The following is a 13,908-nucleotide window of genomic DNA, read 5'->3' as shown; positions in this document are numbered from 1 at the left end:
CCCTGATCCGAGCACCAACGCACTAGTCCACTGCACCACAAGCCTCCCACGATTATTGATAAGTTATATATTACAGTAAATACTAAATATAACGTGTTTATACGGTGGCCCTGAAGTGCAAGACACCACAGAATTTCACAAAACACCACAGCATTTCACATTGGACGGAAAGGGTATTCCTTTAGGGAGAACACTTCTTGTTTGTGATTGGACAGAGCCAGCCAGAGAAGCACTGCTGTGATTGGTTGTTTTTGCTGCCAGTCAAGAAATGATGCTTCGAGACTGGTCAGCACCCGACAGCGCAACATGTCCCAACGAGAGCCCTATCTCTAGGGCTCTGGTCCCAACCATAGACTGTATATATAAATGGACGTAGGGTCCGTGACGTCACCCATAGGATTCTGCTGAGTTGCCGAGAAGTCCTTAGTAGGCGGAGTCGGCCACTAACGGCTCAACACTGACGTCAGAGTCTAACCCCAGCCTGATCCATATAGGACAAAGAGACGGAGCTGCAGGACACACGATGTAACAACATTCATAATTAAGTAAATGTAACACCCTTTTCACTCCTGCTACACTTTTCATTTGCCCTGTACGATGGGCGATGTAAGGGATGAAAATGGGGGATGTTGACTTATCTGGCGCCCGCAGCTCACAGCCAAAGTGCGAGCGAGCCTCCGAGCGAGCAAGAGAGAGAGATTGTTGTTGGATTGAGGCTGAGAACTCAACCCAGTCTCACAAAAAAACGTGTAATAACTACGTTGGTCCACAACTTGGGACGTAGTATTTCTACAAAAACGCCTCTGAAATTGTAAGGTCCCTACGTTTTTTTTCACCATTCATTCCAATGGCTGGCGTCTATGTCATGTGATCTTCAAATTTCTCCCTGCAGAAAAAAATAACATGGCCGAACTTCGTTTTATTCTCGGTGGAAAATGCCTATTTTAAAGTTAGTTTGGCCATTAAAATGCGTTTTGATGTCATTTGATGCAAGAAATATGAGTTGTTATTTCAGATGATGTGTGCAGTGGATGCACATGATCTTTAGTTTGCTAGTTATTACGAAGATTACTTCAGGAAATTGTGTCCATACAACGTTTTCATTGTTACCAAGGTGGTTGCTAGGGACGCTGCTATCGATATTGTTTCTGTTATGTTGTGTAACTGTTTAATGGTGTTATCTTTATTGCTACCCCCTTCCCCATCAATGTAGTGTTGGTCCACAGCGCAAACGTATTAGTTTAACAATAACACATGATTATCGTTGTGTTTATTTATTTGTTTGATTAATAAACACAAGTTGGAGTCCGTCAGGACCGAGGGTCTGAGCAGCTCATTTGCTTTAAAGAATATTACACCCGGAAGTAAATATTCTCTCCACTTCGCTTGACAAACCCCGTGATAGTCCTCAAGCTCTGTGATTGAATGTTTGAGTGTGCTCCGAGGGTTACGCCCAGCGTCGAACAGCACTTGAAATGGGATGGAACCACGGCAGACTGTCCAAACCTGGATTTGAACGGGTCCACCCTGTCTCCGATTGATAGATGTCTTGTAATGCACTGTTGAGGAACCTGCGACCCAAGTTTTTCATTCATTGCATAACTACACCGTTTGTGTATATAATATGTCAATAAACCTTAGCTTAGAAAATCTTGAAATCTTGAAAGAGATGTGCAAAATAGTCATTATATACAGTCTTTAATTAACTATTAGTAGAGAATAACGAGTAATGAATATACTTTATAGGGATCCTATTCATATCTAATAATAAAAATAATGAAATTCAATAACATGCTTTAACCACCAGGTGTCCCTTTCTATCAGCTGTGCACCTTTATGGTGTAAATACAGCCTATCTACCAATTGGATCAAATATAAAAGTCAGCCGAATTAGTGTTGATCCTGCAAGGAGACGTATTGTGTGAAAAGAAATGTAAGATGTTGTTTAATTGCTGATATATTTATGATCCACGTCACGTTTTCAGTGTTGGCGGCAGTTCCTCATGTTTGTCTAGAAGTCTTCTCATCAGGACTCTATAAATAGAGAACTACGACAGGTATGTAATATGTAATGCAGCCGAACCGTGTATTACAATGCCGTTATATGATGACTTTCAAAGAGAAAAGCAAGCACACTCGGAATAAAGTATTATTTTATTTTTTTTAAATGTTTTCGGTCTGTTTCCGGTATTTGTTTATGACGATGTGAAGTGAGATAAAAGACTGGGTTGGAGAATTGCACAGGGGAAAATAACGTATCTATGCCACAATTTTACATGCAGATTTTATTTTAAACTAATACGTTTGCGCTGTGGACCAACATTATAAATTGACGGGGAAGGGGGTAGCAATAAAGATAACACCATTAAACAATTAACTTTTCTACATCCAACTCACAGGTTTGCCATTACTTTGAGAAAAAAGATTATTCATTTACCCCTTTTAGAAGTGAAGATGTAGTCATTTATTCTGGGAATGTCATTTTCGAGCCTGAGACCTGAAAAACAGGCTCGGGGCTTAACTGGTTAATAACCTTGCAATGTGTGTTATTTAGGGCCCCCTCGATTAAAAATTGTCAATGAATCTGCAGAATATCTTCTTGAATGTTCCTGAGCTTTTGGTAGACATAGAGAAAATATGTAGAAGGTGTTCCAAAGACACGAAGAACATGAGGCAAAGTTTTCTATATGCCTCTTGTATGGGGGTTTAATTCAAATAAGAGCTTGGTCAGAAAGGAAAAGCTCTGGGCTTTACAAGGGTCCACTTTCTGTTTGGTAGAGATGATCACCGTGGGAGCAGTTTTTTTATTTAAGTTAGTCTGTAACACTGCACAGCATTTCCAAGTGTCATCATCTCAAACATTCCTAAAACTTAAAGTTGACCTTCCCACGATAACATGTGTGTGAGTTAATGATGATAAACCAACCAAATTAGTTGACACATCATCAAAATGAGTAAAGAGCCTTAACTTTTACGCTCTAAGGTCAAAGAGGTCAAGATGTGGTGACATCGTTATCAGAAATGACCTAAAGTGATGTAACTGTCTGTGTGTGTGTGTGTGTGTGTGTGTGTGTGTGCGTGTGTGTGTGTGTGTGTGTGTGTGTGTGTGTGTGTGTGTCTGAGTGTGTGTGTGTGTTTGCACCTAAGTAAGATGATGCATTGTTTTCAGATGACAGCAGTGTCCACAGAAGCTGATGTAATGAGGGTCTTTAGGGCCCCCCCCACAATCATTAATCAGCAAAATATTTTCTGTCTTACACATAAACGTTTGGCAAATACAAAAAAGTCTAGTTTTAGTTGTGTCTCTAGGTGTGTGTGTGTGTGTGTGTGTGTGTGTGTGTGTGTGTGTGTGTGTGTGTGTGTGTGTGTGTGTGTGTGTGTGTGTGTGTGTGTGTGTGTGTGTGTGTGTGTGTGTGTGTGTGTGTGTGTGTGTGTGTGTGTGTGTGTGTGTGTGTGTGTGTGTGTGTGTGTGTGTGTGTGTGTGTGTGTGTTTGCCTCTCAGTAATATGATGCAATGTGTTCAGATCACAGCCGTGTCCACAGAAGCTCCCCACCCCTCTCCGGACTACAGCCAGTGTATAGACCTAATTATGACCCAGTGGTCACAGTAGGTCTCAGGGGGGTGGGGGGGGGGGGGCTCTGTTGTCACAAACACAACACACACTCACCTGAGCTGCACAGCTGAGGTGATTATCTCAGTAATTGGTCCAAGGTGGTAAACAGCTCGGTTTCTCCTTAGTCCTCTGAGGAGAGAAACTTTGGCCTGTTAGCAAACACATTAACAACAACTTTATAAGATCGGGGGTCCCGCCGACTGCTTTCCTGCCGGGGGTCCTGCCAACCCTATGTCCTGTCCCGTTGGGGGTCCCGCCGACTACTCTTCTGCCCGGGGTCCTGCCAACCTTATGTCCTGTGCCGATGGAGGTTCCGCTGGGGGTCCTGCCGGCTCCGTGTCCTGTCCCGTTGGAGGTCCCACCGACTACTCTCCTGCCGGGGGTCCTGCCAATCCCGTGTCCTGTCCCGTTGGGGGTCCCGCCGACTGCTCTCCTGCCGGGGGTCCTGCCAGCCCTGTGTCCTGTCCCGTTGGGGGTCCCGCCGACTGCTCTCCGGCCGGGGGTCCTGCCAACCCTATGTCCTGTCCCGTTGGGGGTCCCGCCGACTGCTCTACTGCCGGGGGTCCTGCCAGCCCTGTGTCCTGTGCCGTTGGGGGTCCCGCCGACTGCTCTTCTGCCGGGGGTCCTGCCAACTCTATGTCCCGTCCCATTGGAGGTTCCGTTGGGGGTCCCGCCATCTGCTCTCCTGCCGGGGGTCCTGCCAATCCCTTGTCCTGTTCCGTTGGAGGTCCCGCCGACTACTCTTCTACCGGGGGTCCTGCCAACTCTATGTCCCGTGCCATTGGATGCCCCGCCATCACCTGTCCTGCCGGGGGTCCTACCAACACCTGGTCCTCTTCTGTTGGGGATCCTGCCGAGGCCTATCCCACCGGTTCCTGTTCGGCCGACACCGGGCTCTGCTCGGCTTCTGGAGCTGTCTGGTTTTCTCCCTCGAGCCCGGCCCCCTGAGAGTCGCGGTCTTCGCCCTTGAGCCCGGCCTCCTGACTTTCCCGGCCGCGGTCCTCGCCCTCATGCTCGGCCCCCTGACTTTCCCGGCCGCGGTCATCGCCTTCATGCTCGGCCTCCTAACTTTCCCGGGGATGCCCTTGCCCTCTCCTGCGGCCCCCTTACGATGGTCCGTTCCATGGCCCGGCCCTCGCCTGCCGCCCCACCATCCTCGGCCCCTGGGGTGCTTCATCCCAGACGCGAGGATTGTGCCATGTTTGAATTCTGGGGGGGCTTGTGTGGTGACCACTTTTTATGACATAATTCAATCATGGAACTACAGGTTGGGGGTATTGTTCCGCACGGACACTTATGCCTGCTGTACCTCCGGGGTATATACTGTGTCCTCCTTCTTTTCTCTTTCTCTTCTCTTCCCGGACTGCAACCGGACAACATATGCTTATCTGCTCAATAAAGTAAACTTTTGCACCTTCAATGCACCGCCTCCGTATGGAGTCAGATTTGGGTCAATATTCTAGCGCGCAAAACAAGCTACTCACGAGCGGGAAATGTGTTTTTACACGCGCATAAAATGACCCTCGCACGCAGATTAAACCCCCGCAAGCAGAGACAGCCCTCTTGCTTCCTCGCGGGAGTGTCAGCCTCACTCGCTCGCGGAGTCTGTCTGCGCACGTGAAAAGTTTCTGACACTTTGGGGCGGAGCCACTGGACTTTGATTGACAGCTGCCAGGAAACCTGGAGTTGCCAGGTTTGATAAATGCCTGAACTACCAAGAGCCGAGGAGTGACAGCCATGCTTGTCAACCCTCCCGATTTTCGCGGGAGACTCCCGATTTCATTGCCCTCTCCCGGTTTCCTCCCGGGGTCATATTTCTCCCGCATTTCTCCCGATTTCTGACAAAATCAGATTGACTCAGGACTGTTTCCACTCAGACTTTAATACAGCTACACCATTGTTTGGTTTCCATGGTAACACGTCTCTTTAGTAGCGCGCAACTGAAAGTCTGAGAGGGTGAGGCAGATTGTCACAGAAAACAGAACAAGAATCGACAACTACTCTACTCTCTGCTCACTCCGCCCACACATATGCTCCATCAAGGACGGTGCTACAGGCCGCAAGGCAGTGCACTTAGAGCTACAATAAGCATGTTAATGTTAATCTAACAGCTCCGGCGATCCACTAGCACCCCCCCCCCCCCCCCCCATTTTGCATTTTGAAATGCTCCCGATTTCTGTGGTCTCAAGGTTGGCCATTTCCATCCCTGCACGTCAATCAAAGGCTTTGGGGGAAAGGAACCAACAGGAACCTACTCTTTGTATTTCTGAGGATAAATTAAGTATTATATTATTCTAATGAAATTGTAAAGTGTAACCCGAAGAAAAACTTGACATAGTGTGTTATTTAGTAAGTGCACATGAGGTCAATGATTAGGGCCTCGCACCAACCCTGCAAAAGTTCTCAATGCAAAGAAGTGAAGTGAACTCACACCCATGTAAACAAAGTTTGGCACCTTTGGGTTCAGGCCTCCAGAGTTTGATGAGCTTTGAAGAGTTAATGAGATCCATGGAGGGTGAGGAAATGTGATAAAATACTTAGTTTGAGGGAAACAGTTCTGATCTCTGCATGAACACACATGAGCTGCAGTTTAAGGTCTGGTATCTGTTAACGAATCAAACAAGATGTTGTGCAATGTTAATGCAATGTGCATGGTAAGAGTTTTTTTCTTAGTTTACTAATTTGTTATAAAACCTGCCTGTTTTGATTGGTGTTCTTCATGGATGATGATTTAAATGTAACATCCATTGCTCTTAGTGGATATGTTGTAATGGGCAAATTCAGGTATTTGTATTTTTTCATTATGTTTACTGTATATATTCTAACAATCTGCTTTAATTTGACTATTATGTGCCTTATATGGAAGCATAAGAACCTCCATGAGCCTATGTACTTTTTTATCGCAGCGTTGCTGCTGAACTCCATTGTTTACAACACTGCTATGTACCCAAAGCTGTTAGGTAACTTTGTGTCTGAGAAACCGGTCATATCATATTCAGCCTGTCTCCTTCAATTCTTCATATATTACACGTTAAGTGCTTCAGATTTCTTCCTGTTGTCAGCCATGGCCTATGACAGATATGTGTCTATATGTAAGCCTCTGCAATATCATACTATAATGAGAACAACTACAGTGAGTGTTATTCTCAGCTTGGCTTGGCTTGTGCCTGCGTGTCAGGTTGCAGTCTCAGTCATTCTGGTTATTAATACAAAATTCTGTCATTTTACTTTAAAATCTATTTTTTGTAACAATTCAATTTACAATCTATTTTGCATTAGTTCAAAAGCACTAGCCTTATATGACGTGTATGCTCTGTTCAGCATGGCCCTTTTACCTTTGCTCTTCATACTTTTCACATACACCAGAATACTGATCATCTCCTATCGAAGCGGTAGAAATGTCCGGAGAAAAGCTGCACAGACCTGTTTACCCCACCTCGTAGTTTTATTCTGCTTCTCCTGCTTGTGTGCATATGATGTTATAATAATTCAACTTGGATCTGATTTACATTCCATAATGACTTTACAGGCATTCTTGTATTACCCCCTCTTTAATCCAGTTATATATGGACTGAAAGTGAAAGAAATCTTTAAGCACCTGAAGAAGTTGTTCTGTAGAGCAAAGTTGAACTGACGTATTAACAGGGATGTTGCAGTGATTGTGATGTAAGTGATGCTAATGTGCAGTCATTTCTTCTGTAATAATGTATTTCATGTAAAGATGTGTTAACCCTGCAAAAACCTCTTTACTATATATCATGTACACTTTATCTTCACTTGGAGCAATGTTATGACTACTTAATATGCTTCACTTATTAAAACATATGTTTTTTTAATCATGTGATCGTAACTTTTCTTTGGTGAGTTTATTCAAACTGATAGGGATAAACACCATTTACTACAGAGGCCAATTTGGGAAATCGGCTCTACAAGCAAAAATAAAAAACAACAAATGAATTACAATAAGATCATTCCAGTTTAGGCCCAGGACAAAAAGCGCAATGACATAATAGAGACTACACACTGATGGAAATAAATAAATTGGCAGCATTTTTAATCAATACAAGAGATTTAAGTGTTGCCGATGGCCGACATTCAAGCTTCTGTTTTTCCCAAAGGTTATGCACGTTGTTCATTAATGGACTGAATAAACAAATAAGTGCAATATAGTAGTCAAACTGATGTTGGCATGTTATATTTCCTGCAGGACAATATGATATCACGTGTGAGTCCAATGTTTCAAATTGAAAGAAGGTGAAGGGACTGGTCTTTATGAGCAACAGTATATTGAGTGAGCTATTAGTACAAACGTATAATAATAATAATAATAATAATAATAATAATAATAATAATAATAATAAGGGTTGCAAGAGGAAACCAGACCAATTATCATTCAAGTCAGGTCCATTCATGCTTTCAATCAAAGGTTTAACAGGAATGTTTGAAACTATTTTCACGTCAGTCCATTCAATGGTTACCCGTCACAACACTGTGTGGTTTTAATGGCCGTCATTAGATATTGATCCCCCCCACTTTTCGTCAGTATCATGGTGTGATCCCATCAAAACCTGGTCTGTTCTTGAGATTTCAGTGGATAATCAACCTGATGGTGGTGCATGAGCAACAGTTAGGGAATCATTTAAGTCAATAGGGTTTATTCTCTAGCCTATAAGTTAAGCTTCCATCTTGTCTCTTGTCTCTAGTTTTGTATAAAAATGAACCTTGTGTAGTTGATCCAGAAGTTTGTCAATAACTATTCGGTAGTCCACACAGAACCGGATTGAAAAGTCAGACTGCACTAGTCAGGCTCACACGAGAGGAAATGAGAGGCCTCCCGAAACGCGATGGGCCGTCTTATAACAGCTGTCCGGGTGCAGCTCGTCAGTCCACGATCATCCGACAGCACTGGAACCTGCAAACAAGGGAAGAGAGAGACCACAGAACGCCTAGTGGTGTGGAGGGGTCGTCACACTCGCCCCCATAAAGGAAGGAGTTCCATTAAGAACACCGTAAACTACCCAACAGGACCCACCAACAGTAAACATCCCATTTCCTCCACATATTTTCCTTTTTTAATTTTTTAATTTGACATTACTTTTATCTGTACCGACCGTTTGTAGTTCCTGTACTTTCTTCCTTCCCATCTCATCAACTCCGGCTCCCAACGAGGCACTTTAAGAGCTCGGAGCTCTATTCAATAAGGTCAGACTGAAGCACTCCTTTGTGCATCAGTCAATCCTCACAGTAAACACAGAGCTAAATCCCAGATCAAATGCACGCTGAAGGCTCTTGAGCAGCTTTTCTCTCACTGATTGTGCTGTTACGTTAAATGTTTGTTGTTCGTGTTTCATGTATTTGTGTCTGGATATTTGTCTGTTGATGTTGGACATGGAGCTGCTGTGACGCAAGTCAAATTTCAGACTTGATCTGACAAATAAAGTAATATCGTATCATATCGTATCGTATAGACAAAGCATCGGCCACCACGTTATCCGAACCTTTTATGTGGCGGATGTCCAGACAATAGGCCTGTAGATAAAGCATCCACTGCATCAAGCTGCGATTTGGGCAACAAACTGAGTGCAAGAAAGTGATGGGGTTATGGTCTGTGTACACAATCAGAGGAACACTAGAGCCTACATACACTTCAAAATGCTGTAATGCCCAGATCAGCGCAAGCGTTTCCTTTTTCGATCACTGAGTAGTTCAACTGGAATGAGTTACATTTCTTCGAATAGAAGCTCACAGGGCGATCCACCCCACTGCCATCAACTTGGAACAGTGCTGCTCCTGTCCCGACATCACTTGCATCCACATGCAGTTGGAAAGGTCGATCCATGCAAGGAGCGGCAAGCACAGGAGGTGCAGACAATACAGACTTGACCTTACCAAAAGCCTGCTTTCACATGTCTGACCAAACATACCGGGCCTTTCCTTTCAGCAAATGGGGGAGCTACCACAGTTGAAAAGTTTTTACAAAAACTGCGATCATACCCAACTAAACCAAGGAAACGCTGAAGTTCTTTTTTGGTGGTGGGAACTGGGTATTCAGTTATCGCACTCATTTTGGCCTCGACGGCACACACAGTCCCCTGCCCTACAACTTTGCCGAGGCACGCCTCACTCAACCGGTCGAACAGTTTCTTAATACGGGCCAAATGTTCCTCCTACGTATCGCAATAGATCACAACGTCATCCAAGTACACGGCACAACATTCCAACCCCGACACCACCCTGTTCTTAAGTCGCTGGAATGTGGAGGGAGCATTACGCAGACCAAAAGTCATCACGTTATAGGAGTATAACCCTGAGGGTGTAATAAAGGCAGAGATTTCCTTGGCCCTTGGGGAGAGTGGAACCTGCCAGTAACCTTTTCAAAGATCAAATTTGCTTCCAAACTGCTTAGAACCAACCTGATCAATACAATCTTCCATACGAGGCAGTGGATCGGGTTTAGTAACAGCATTAACCTTCCGATAATCTGTGCAAAACCCTAGGACTTTTATCAGACTTCTCCACAAGCAGACAGGGTGATGCCCAGCTTGAACAAGAAGGTTCGGCGATGCCATTTTCGAGCATGTACTTGACTTCTGTGTCCATTACCTGACGTTTTCCCTCAGACACACGGTAGAAACGCTGAGGGATGGGATGCGCACCCTCTACATCTATATCATGCACTATCATGTGTGTTTGGCTTGGTGTATCACTGAATAGACACAGATTACTATGAATCAAAGTAGTCAACTCAGACCTTCCTTCTGCCCACAAATCGCCCAACAGTGACTCCAGATTACGCAAAGTTGTGTGTTCTTCAATTTCCCCCGCAACAAGCTCTCATCGTGAGTTTGAGTTTATGAGTTTATTAGGATCCCCATTAGCTGGTGCATAACAACAGCTAATCTTCCTGGGGTCCACAAATAACATAAAACATGACATTCGACAGTACATTACAAGACAATGATACAAATCGTGTACGGCGTCAATTTTCCTTCAAACAGTGACTTTCATATCAACCATCACATACAGCTTATTTTCTGATTCCCCATTTCCTTGGAAAGAAAAAAAATAAATAAAAATAATAATAATAATAATAGTAATTTTACAAATGTCTCCCTTCGCTTCTTTTAGAGTAAAAACAAACTAAACAAATACAATCCTAATCATAACTGTGAAAGGCTGTGTGTGTGTCTGTGTTAGCCAAAGTGCCATATTCCTGCATGTGTTTAAAAAACCTATATGAATCGGTGTGCTGCTGTATGTTTACCATAACCTGTCTGCTGCTTGTGTAATTTACAATCTTTGGGCTTCTAGATGCCTCTTCAATTGTCTTCTGAAGCTTGCTTTAGTTGTTTCTTTAGCTGTAACCCCATCATCCCCCCTTCCGAAGAACTGACTCCCCACTGCCACTTCTGCTGAGAGAGGTTTAGACTCATTAGCATAGTATGACTTCAGCAGATGTATATGGCAGAGCTCAGTGGATTTTCTACATTTAGGTGTGGACAGGAGAACATTTTGATCAGATACCTGATGCAGCACTGTAGAAGGGCCAGAAAATGTTGCCTGAAACGACGAATTAACCATTGGCAACAAAGCCAGGACCTGATCTCCAGGACTAAAGGAGCGCTGCTCGGTTTTTCGGTCATACAGACGCTTCATCTTTCCCTGGGCAGACGACAGCTTCTCTCTGGCCATCTCCCCAGCTGAATACAACCGATGCCGGAACCCGTTTACATAGTCAACAAGATTACTAGGGGTTTCTGATGGCGTGACAGCATCGTTCAGCATCGTTCAGCATCGTTCAGCATCGTTCAGCATCGTTCAGCAGCGCAAGCGGCCCACGCACTCTGTGTCCAAAAACAAGTTCATTAGGGCTAAACCCCGTACTCTCCTGCACAACCTCTCTCGCAGCCAACATAAGCCATGGCAGCCCTTCCTCCCAATCCTGATTCATCTCCACACAATAACCCCGTAACAGAGACCTCAGAGTCTGATGGAACCTCTCTAACGCTCCTTGGGTCTGTGCGTGATATGCGGAAGACTGTTTATGCTGGACCTTCAACTGCTTCACCACTTGCGCAAAAAGGTGTGACGAGAAGTTTGAACCTTGATCGTTCTGAATAACTTTTGGGATTCCAAGAATTGACATGAAATGGGTCAGGGTTTTAACTACTGACTTTGTGGTGATGGAACGCAGCGGGTACGCAGCTGTATACCTTGTGCTTTGACACATCACGGTAAGCAAATAATTACTACCTGCTTTAGAACGAGGTAAAGGACCAACGCAATCAATGATCAAATACTCAAACGGCTGTTCCATCGCTGGGATGGTAGCGATCGGAAAATTGAGTGTTGTTCAGTTTGTGTGTTGTGGAACTTGCGTGTCCGTGCATGAAAATATACCACACACCCAATTACAATTGCATGTTCAATTCACTACCCTGGAAGTTAATACAGTTGTTAAAGTTGGAACAGCCTGTGGACAGCCGTTCTTCCTTGCATGTCAGTCGCCGACACCTTCTTACAGAGGACAGGCAAATCTAGCTGCAGCACGACCCGTATATTTCCGCACGCCGTGTTCTCAAGACATATATTTTTTTAACATTTTCAACATGGTGGATAAATCCTTATATGCTCCCGGCAACACACTGAACGTCAACTTTGCCTCCTTATTACACTCACCCCTACTTTAGTGGGAACAATGAGTCTGCGTCTTTGATGCACACAGGAATAAACGCAGATCATCCTCTGGCTGCAGCCTTTACCGGTACTTGCTTTTGATCAAAGTCAATGCGGAAAACCTGCACTCACACAGGTAGGTGAAGGGAATGAGCACTTTTACAGCGTTTTTGGCGAGGTGGGGGAACTCACTGTCCACAGACAGCCACAAGTGGGCAAGTGTCACTTTACTCGTCTTTTTCTCGTTCCTTTGTGTCTCACGCTGCGCCTCCCCTGAAGCTCTCTGGCGCCCCCCAGGGGAGGCGCGCCTCACACTTTGAAAACCGCTGCAATAGGGTCCTATGTAGTGGCTGATGTACAACTATGCCATCAAAATCCATATACATATACAAGAAAACACCTTTTGAATAGTTGTCCACTGTAGTGACCTCTATTCGTGAAATACATGCATATACGCTATAGAACATGTAGAAGTACTGCACACAAGGTGCCTAAATGTTCCACTTTGAAGTCAACAAGGATGAGCAATAAACACAAACAGCTGTATGAGAATTTCCCCCAGGGATAATGGGTGATGAAAGACAGTGCTTCTATAAAAGAAGATGAACTTTTATGTTAAAATAAGTGTTTGTTTTTTTGGTTCAGCAGTACCCTGTCAACAGGAAGTGGTATCCAAACAGTAACCTGGTTACAGCAGTAGATGGCAGCAGCAGAGCGTCATGGTGCCGGTGTCTCCAACAGCTGTTCATTCTGACACTGCAGACAGCTGCTGCTCATTATCTAAATGAGTTTGAAATAACGTGCATTACAACTGAACTTTTCATTTTCACATTAACTCATTTACATATCACCATGCACTGTCTCTTTCTATGAATCCTATATGTGTCACAGGGGAAGTGAATCATAAAAGCTGTTCCAAATAAATACAAAAAAATGGAGGAGCAGGCTGGGTCAACAAAAAGAAAAGTAGTTATCAACAACGAGTAACAAACTGGGTAGACTTGGAGGACATAGGAGACGAGGGAAATCCAAGAATACAGAGAGGGAACCAGGAACCAAACTATGGAAACACTGACGAAGAACTGACAGAGAACACGGGGGAAAACAGGCATGTATACACAAAAGACTAATCACCAAGACAACAGCTGGGGAGGGCATGCAAAACCCAAGGTGTAGCACGTGTAAAGAATTGCACAACAGAGGTGGAAGAAGTACTCAAATATTGTACTTAAGTAAAAGCAGAAGAACCAGTGTAGGAATACTCTGTTCAACACATATATCCACAAAGATTAATACACGAAGACTTGTGACTCTGAATTGACTTGGACTCTTCTTGGGTGACTCCGACTTGGCTCGGACTCGAACACAGGTAATGATGACTCGGACTCGACTCTGAAACTCCTTGGGTGACTCTGACTTGGCTCGGACTCGAACACAGGTAATGATGTCTCGGACTCGACTCGGAAACTCCTTGGGTGACTCTGACTTGGCTCGGACTCGAACACAGCTAATGATGACTCGGACTCGACTCGGAAACTCCTTGGGTCACTCGGACTTGGACTCGGACTCGACTACGACTCTCCCTAGTTGACTCTGACTTGGCTCGGACTCGAACACA

The 13,908-nt window shown here is 44.5% G+C and overlaps 2 protein-coding genes across 2 annotated transcripts in view; both read left to right on the top strand.

The window, feature by feature from the left end:
• prss16 (serine protease 16) overlaps positions 1–1,616 on the top strand; it is an 11,645-nt gene extending 10,029 nt beyond the window's left edge. Inside the window, exon 13 of the mRNA XM_079674637.1 lies at positions 1–1,616. This exon is cut by the window's left edge and continues 956 nt beyond it. The gene's annotated coding sequence lies outside the window, so the exon portion shown is untranslated.
• A 4,178-nt stretch (positions 1,617–5,794) lies between these two features.
• Positions 5,795–7,381, top strand: LOC307038324 (olfactory receptor 6N2-like). The gene has a single exon (XM_079679706.1). It carries the CDS (start codon positions 6,334–6,336, stop codon positions 7,246–7,248), a length of 915 nt encoding a protein of 304 aa, XP_079535832.1. The 5' UTR covers positions 5,795–6,333; the 3' UTR covers positions 7,249–7,381.
• Positions 7,382–13,908: the final 6,527 nt, after the last annotated feature.

Source organism: Notothenia rossii (assembly GCF_949606895.1).
Source record: "Notothenia rossii genome assembly, chromosome: 4".
In the NCBI taxonomy this organism is placed as follows: domain Eukaryota; kingdom Metazoa; phylum Chordata; class Actinopteri; order Perciformes; family Nototheniidae; genus Notothenia; species Notothenia rossii.
The sequence above is the reverse complement of the archived record's forward strand: the minus strand, read 5'-3'. Positions and strand labels throughout refer to the sequence as shown.